We start from the raw sequence: 8,061 nt of genomic DNA on the forward strand, positions 1-8,061 counted from the left end.
GCAAATCATACATTATGGTAGGACAAGGGTGCAATCGAACTTGTTGCGAATGTGTGTGATCAAAACAGGGACTAAAATCCTAGAACTCGCTTTGACCATGGGTAATATAAAATTAGATATCATATCCAAATCCAATTTCAGATTATCATTTGACATGCCCGAAAAATAATAAATTGGGTCAAGATACGTAGTAGAATGTCGAGGAAAAATGTCAAATTTTGAGTTGCTGTTGGTAACCATGGTACATACTAACTACAACACATGTATGTGACGTGGTAAACTTCTGGATCATCCAGAATGAGGACTTCTTCCTCACAGATGCCATGATTTTCCATAGACATCTTGTTACAAGCATTGCACAATTTGCCTTATATTTCTTATACCAAGAGCATGTAACAGTGAAGTTGATGCCAAGTTGTATGTTAGACCACTTGACAGCAGCTATAAAAGCATCTTTAGAGTCAAACTTCATCCCAACCTCTAAATGGCCAAAATTTGTTGACAAAGACGAATGCTCTGATCTTCTGTGAGGAAACCTCCCTCAGTAACAAGATCAAGAGTTCGCATATGTGGTGAAGGTTGGTAAGTCATGAAACTTGGATCATCTTATCAAGCAATGTTTGCAGCTTCACCATTAGATCCATCGTCCTCAAGTTTAGTAAGAATGTGATCCAATTCTAAAATTGCTGCAACTTCTGCACCATCGGGTCCCGCCTCCTCTATTGGGTAATTATTTGTTTCTTCATCCTCTTCAACTTCTTCGTTCTCTTCTCCTTCTCTATTATCAACCTCGATTGCAAATCCAAGGTTGGATGTGCCCTTGTTGGTTGAGGTTGTTAAAAGTAGATCATATGTTCTTGTAAACCCGCAACTAACCCCAAAACCATTTATGTTTGACCCACCACAATAACTTGATTGCATGCCCGTTTGAGTGTTACTAGTGTTCAAAATCAGCGTGCTGAAATTAAAATCAAAGGCACAAACAGAATGTCATGCAGGTGTGTCGTAGGCCCAGTGACCAAATACCCTCAATTGTCCCCTACCTAGTGGTTGAGGGGCGAATCCAATGAATGCCTCGCCATTGTTGATGATTCTAGTGGGTCTTGGTATGAGCTTTGTAGCAATGATGCCATTCCACCGCACAACTGTGCAGTGGGACTTTCAACTTCTTTATCAGACGTGAGATTTGGTGGACAAGGTGCCCATGAGTTTAGGCCATCTTCATCCTCCTCGACGAAGTCGACATACAACTTCAGCACAACATTCCAATTAGAGTAATGGGGTTCGATCACCTGCTCCAGATCGTTGTCCTACTTGATCTAAAAAATGGTATATCTAGCGGATTCCAATGATGAAAGATATCTACATTTAAGGCTTGAAATTCTTCTCTGGATCCCCACTTTGCACCTAATCCTTGTCTGAAGCTCTTTTAATGTTATGGTTCGGTTGAATGCTAGATCTTCAGATTGCACTGATACAAAAATGGGGCCAATCTCGGTTTCACAAATTTGATCGTTGTAATGGATAAGAGGTCTGACTCGTCTGCTTATCTTCAATGAAATAGCCTATTCCACATGTTTAAAATCAAGAAAATATTAAAATATATAGTACTTATCACCCAAAACCCTAAACCAACATGTAAACTAATGAATTGCATTTGTTTTGACAATAGCGTAGGGATGAAATCAACTTTTAACGACAACGTCGATTACTTATTTTGCCAAGTATCCTTCAGATCAACAATCTGCTTCAAACGTCAGTATGTAAAATCAAAGGCATAGGGTGAGTAAAAAGGGATTTTTTTTTATCTTGAGAATCCGAAGTTGCAGGGGCTTAGAGGCAAAAGCAATAGAGTTGGTTGGGGGTTGAAATGGCAAGAGAGAAAACACTCTGGGGTTACAGGGAGCATTTTCTCCCTTGCCACTTTAACCCCCAACCAACTCTATTGCTTTTGCCTCTAAGCCCCTGTAACCCGAGATTCTTAGGATAAAAAAAATCCCTTTTTACCCGCCCCATGCCCTATATAAATGCATATTCCCATCCCTTTAATTTAGTAAACAATTTTTTTCTTTTTTCTTGTGTGTTGGTTTTTTCAAGGTTTAAAGATTTATTTCTCTCTAGCTTTGAGAGAGACATAGTCATAATTTTAAGTTGTGTTTGAGTTCATAGTGATATCATGGAGCTCGGCGACGTACTAATTTCACCTGCTATATGAGTATGGCACCATCACTTGAAAAAATTGGGATCGCTTTGCAACTTAAAGTCCAAGTTGGTAGTGGTTATACCATATCGGGTTGAAGTGTAACTAGGGCTTCATGTTTACAAAGGTTATGCTATTAAAGGATGGAGTATAACTAGGGCCCTAGTTGACGGTGGTTATGTGTGCATGACAACCAATTTCTCCTCGTCAGATGAGCATGCTTTATAAAACCCACACAGAAGTGCGAAGAAGAAAAACAGAGGGGCTTTCCAATATAATCAAGTATTCGTGCTGTCTATATCCACCAAAGACAATGACCCTGTTAGTAAAACTTATTACACCCTAAATATGTTACATGTTATAATAACGAAATCACTGCCTTTGGTGGACATGGATAAAATGAAATACTTGATTATACTAAAAGACTACTGTGTTTTTCTTCTTCGTACTTCTATTTGGGTTTTATAAACCATTCTCTTTTGACGAGGAAAAATTGGTTGTCATGCCCACATAACAACTTTCAACTGGTGCTTTATTTATGATCCATCCTTTTATAGCATAACCTTTGTAAACTTAAAGCCCTAGTTACACTTCAACCCCAGACCGTATAATCACCGTCAACTGGGACCTTAAGTTGCAACACGATCCGACTTCCCGGGTGATAGCTTTTTACTCATATGGAAGATGAAAATTATAGGTCACCCAACTCCACAGTACCACTTTAAATTTAAACATTCTTTAAAATTATGACCATGTCTATCCCAAACATGGATCAAAATAAATCTACAAACTTCTAATTTTCAACTGCAAGAAAAAAGAGAGGAAAAAAAATAATTTTTGGGAAAGTGACAACGCGTCATAGAGGACTCGTTTTCTTTGTCTCTCCAAAAATAGTATAAATCAACAAATTTGTAGAATTTCAGCATAGTTTCTTAAATAATTTTTTTAACATATTCTTATAAATTAACCTATAATAGTGATGTGTCGTTAATTTATTTTTAAAAAAAAATAAAGCACATGACTAATTAATTTTGCTAGTATAATAAAAAGATCCATTAGAATAATAATATTAAAAATAATATGCATAAAAAAACTTAAATACAAAATTAATACTCAAATTATATCGTTTTTCTCATGTTGGTATTTAATTTTTTAATGAAAGTAGTATTTTAACTATCAATTTCATTTCATTTGACCCAAAATGCGATATCATCTAATAAGAACAAGACACCTTGCGTATTTTCATGCATGCCATACACTTATTGGGTAAAATGAGATGAAATTAATAATTTAGTAGCACTTTTGACAAAAAAAAAGTACCTAAATGAGAAAAACGTAATAATTTAAGGGTCAATTTTATAGTTAAGCTAAAAATAGGTTAAAATATATTCCAAATCTTCGTACTTAATTTAGTCTTACTTTTATTCCTAAGGATGTAGTCCTATTTTTAAAATTTAAATTTTAAGTCCAATTATTAATTATATTAAAATGTTTATATTAATTTCATTGGTTCGACATTTTGCAATAAAAAATCACTTGATAAACATGTAATAAAAATAAAATATAATCGTATTAACAAATAAAATTGTATTTTTAAAAATAAAAGTAAAGGACTAAATTTCAAATATAGAAAAAGTAGAGGAATTTGAAACATATTTTAACCAACAAAAAATAAATACTATACTTGGACAAAAAGTTGTAATCATACGATACTACTATAAAAAGGCGCCGAACCTATACCGTACAGTATTTGAGAGAGAAAAAGAGAGCGAATAAACAAAGCTCAATTGAAGTGGAAGAATCTCTCTCTCTCTCTCTCTCTCTCTCCTTCCTCCTTATTTTTTTCTTTAGCAAAGTTCCACTCTCGATCGAGCTCTCTCCGGTCAGTCTAGAACATTCTCAGATTCTCCGTATTCATTTATTTTCTTGTAAAGTCGGTAAGATACTACTGTACAGAATCCCCCAACAGGACGGAAACCAGTTTTGATGGAGTTGTACGGTCAAAACCCGGCACGGAATGGATCTTTTTCGGGTCATCAGCTCGAATGGATTCCCGCTGGTCCCGAAACTGGCGGCCTTGAAGGTACTTTTTCTTTTCAATATTTTTTTTCCTGTTTTCTTCACACATTGTAACGACGTCACTTACTGTTTGGAGTTTTAGGTTTTTCTTTTTTATATAATGTGGAGAGTGAGTTACAGTTTTCCTTAGTATTTTCTTTGGTATAATGCAGAATCCATGTGGCAGTTATCGTTGAGGGGCACCGAATCGTACCCGGAACGGCCCGGAGTACCTGACTGTGTTTACTATATGCGAACTGGGTTCTGTGGATACGGTAATAGGTGCCGTTATAATCATCCTCGTAACCGTGCCGCGGTAAATTTCTCCTTATCATTTTCTTCGAAAAGTGGGGCTTTATTTTGTTAGCTATGTTTGATTCTGCATTTAACTGATATTGGTTGATTAATGTGAAATGGAATAAACAATATATATTTATGTTGTCGGATTACACTGTTAATGGTGACAGTGGAGGTGTAAGTAAATGAACTTACTTTACTTTCAAGATCAACAATGGATGTGCAAAATGCACTAGGTAGTAGGAGCATGTATCATGGTACATTTTGATGCTTTAATAATAGTAGCAGTAATTGAAGCATATATTTGTTTCTTCTAGCTCTTAGGAGCTCTGATGAGCATGATTCGTAGTGCAATATTTACCTCCAAATAGAAACTGGACCTGCAATTTAGAAGTTTGCTTGACATCCTATGTTCTGGATCTCTGATTTAAATGGCTTTAACTTAAGTCTATGTCTATTTCTTCAGCATCTTTCCAAACACTGTAATTTGACTGTAATTTGGTTGGCCTGTCTTACACTCTAATTCATGCCAAACTTTTTTATTTTGGTATAATCGATACATGGTCTTTGTTTCCAAAAATTTTGTTTAATTTGTGGGCAAGTGAAGCAAATAACGGGAGATTTTACCATGGAATTGTGCTTCATTGGACTCATGTCAAGTTAAAAGTTATAGATAGGATGGTGTAAGAGAATTTAAAGCTTACTTAGGTCTTCTCATTATTTGTGGTTTAGAACTGAGATAAGATTTTTCCTGTACTATGGCTTAAGCCTCTTTTGAGTGTTCAGTCATTCTTGGTTATGATGCCATTTAGGTTGAGGCTGCTGTAAGAGCTACAGGGGAGTACCCTGAACGACCTGGGGAACCTGCATGTCAGGTAAAGGAATAATTTCATTCTATGTGATAATGCAAAATTGTTTTTATCTATCCCTTTTGCTAATTAATGCCAGAATGATAATTTTTTCTCTTCTTTAAGTTGCCCATTTTTTAATTCTTTTTGACGCATGCAGTTTTATTTAAAAACTGGAACCTGTAAATTTGGTGCCTCCTGTAAATTCCACCATCCAAAACACCGAGGTGGATCCTTTGGCCATGTTCCGTTGAATATATATGGATACCCATTACAACCGGTTTGGATGATCTCCTTTCTTGTTTCCTTCCTCCTTTATTTGTATTTATCTGTTTAAGGAATTCTTAAAACATCCAGAAACCAATCTCATCTGCATGCATTAACAGGGTGAGAAAGAATGCTCCTACTATTTGAAAACAGGGCAGTGCAAATTTGGTGTTACTTGTAAATTCCATCATCCTCAACCAGCTGGCACATCAATGCCAGCATCTGCACCTCAATTTTATCAGCCGGTGCAGTCTCCTTCAGTCCCTCTACCAGAACAGTATGGGGGGGCACCCACCAGTGTGAGAGTGGCGAGGCCTCCATTATTACCTGGTTCATATGTTCAAGGGGCTTATGGTCCTGTACTGTTTTCCCCTGGAGTGGTTCCTATTCCTGGTTGGAGTCACTACTCGGTAGGATGATTAGCATAATTGCATTAAGATAATGCCAAAATTATATGGATTCATGAAGCTGTTTTTGGCTTGCTTGGTGCAGGCACCTGTAAGCCCGGCACTCTCTCCTGGTGCACAACCTGCTGTTGGAGCAACTTCTCTCTATGGACTAACACAGTTATCTTCTTCAGCACCTTCACTTGCAGGACCTTATTCTTCCTTGCCCTCTTCTACTGGTCCTTCAAGCAGTAACCAGAAGGAACAAACATTTCCAGAGAGACCTGGTGAACCTGAATGCCAATACTATTTGAGGACCGGCAACTGTAAATTTGGATCATCTTGTAGGTATCATCATCCTAGAGACAAGGTTGTGCAACAAACAAATTGCATCCTCAGCCCAATGGGACTTCCTTTACGTCCGGTATGTGAATATTTCAATCTCTTATCTTTATTTTGTCACTGTATACTTACTGTCCAAGTGGACATTCTGTTGTGATAATTGCTGTTGTTTTAGAATTGGATTTCATAGAGATCTTTCTTGGCTTCAAGAACTTTCATTGTAAAGTAAGTTTTATTAGGTTAATATGTTTCTAGTACCTTTGAAATTGCCTTTGGCTTCCCTATGTCCAAAATTATGCATCTTAATTTATCTGCTATATAGTTTGAAGTTTTTGTTGGGGAAAGAAAGAAACTGCTGCCTTTTGGCCCCATCTTTCTTCCATAATAGAGAATGCTTTTTCTTTGTTTGTCTGTTCAACTTTAGTATTGCTGTCTTGAACTGTTAGTTTATTGCCCTTGCTATTTTGTTAAGTCAAGATGTAGTGTCTATGCTAACACATGATAGATAGTTTTTAAAAATTGTCTTAATTTGATTATCATTTCCTGTAAACAGGGGGTGCAGCCTTGTGCTTTCTACTTGCAGAATGGGCACTGCAAGTTTGGTTCTACTTGCAAATTTGATCATCCAATAGGAACAATGAGATATAGTCCGTCAGCATCATCTCTCATCGATATTCCAGTTGCACCCTATCCATTTGGGTCTTTGCTGGCTACATTAGCCCCTTCTTCCTCTTCTTCTGAATTACGGCCTGAGATGATTTCAAGGTCCAAGGACTCCTATTTGAGCCGAATTTCTTCTTCTGCAAGCACAGCTAGTAGTTCAGTTGGTTTGATTTTTTCACAGACTGGATCTGTTCACTTTTCTGATTTGCAGCTTTCAAGTCAGAGTTTAAGCAGTAGCAGAAGTACAATACAGGGTGCTGAGGTTCACTCAAATTGATGCAACATGCTAGAGCAGTTTTTCATTGTCTTGCAGATGTTGCTTCACCAACCTTGATATGTGTTGTGTTAATAGATCTCAGTAAATTATAGTCAGCTGCGGAACATTACATTTCTCTGCAGCAAGGGTTATCTACCAATCTGCCTTACCTCACAATAGAACTGATTGTATTTTATCCCTAGCTTGCCTTTTTGATACCATCAATATTATCGGCAATAAGCTTTTGTAGCAAATAGAGTATGAAGGACTAATCTTCCTTCCAAATAATCACAACAGATAGCGCCATTATATCAGGTTAGCCTATGATTCTCCTTTCAACTTGCTGTTTGTATGCTTATCAATCTTCAATGAAGGAATGAAGAGGATTTCCACCTTGTATGACATAAATGTTCTTAGTTCATTTTGTCAGACTGCTTTGCTGTTTATTTCCGCTCCTTTCCCCCTAATTTTTTATTCCGTTTAGGCCACTTCAGTGAATATGAGGAGAAATTTGCAGTTTGCTATTGCTCTGTTTATCGTTTGATATTAGATGATAGAGTTAAAAGGTGTTCTATTGCCACATTTCTCGGCTGCGAGTTGTAAAAGCTTTGGAAGGCTTGAGGGGGACACATTTTTTTTGCAACTTCTAAGAAAGAGAAAAGCATGATCTTTGAGGGGTCCAACTTATTTATATATGAATACAATGGAAACCTGTGAATTTTTTATTTATTTATAACTACTTAT

General features: G+C 36.7%; 1 protein-coding gene across 3 annotated transcripts; it reads left to right on the forward strand.

Annotated features, from left to right (window-relative positions):
• Positions 1–3,945: 3,945 nt before the first annotated feature.
• Positions 3,946–7,725, forward strand: LOC108458110 (zinc finger CCCH domain-containing protein 32-like). Of its 3 annotated transcripts, none has more exons than XM_017757376.2 (8): positions 3,946–4,283; positions 4,432–4,574; positions 5,368–5,430; positions 5,564–5,683; positions 5,790–6,080; positions 6,163–6,480; positions 6,952–7,163; positions 7,273–7,725. In XM_017757376.2, the coding sequence occupies exons 1-8, from the start codon at positions 4,187–4,189 to the stop codon at positions 7,289–7,291; spliced, it is 1,263 nt and encodes a 420-aa protein (XP_017612865.1). In that variant the 5' UTR covers positions 3,946–4,186; the 3' UTR covers positions 7,292–7,725. The 3 variants fall into 3 exon arrangements, with proteins under 3 accessions (XP_017612865.1, XP_052887474.1, XP_017612864.1); XM_053031514.1 differs by having other exon boundaries at positions 3,946–4,082; positions 4,157–4,283; positions 6,952–7,725; XM_017757375.2 differs by having other exon boundaries at positions 3,946–4,082; positions 4,170–4,283; positions 6,952–7,725.
• Positions 7,726–8,061: the final 336 nt, after the last annotated feature.

Source organism: Gossypium arboreum, chromosome 8 (genome assembly GCF_025698485.1).
Source record: "Gossypium arboreum isolate Shixiya-1 chromosome 8, ASM2569848v2, whole genome shotgun sequence".
NCBI classification, from domain to species: domain Eukaryota; kingdom Viridiplantae; phylum Streptophyta; class Magnoliopsida; order Malvales; family Malvaceae; genus Gossypium; species Gossypium arboreum.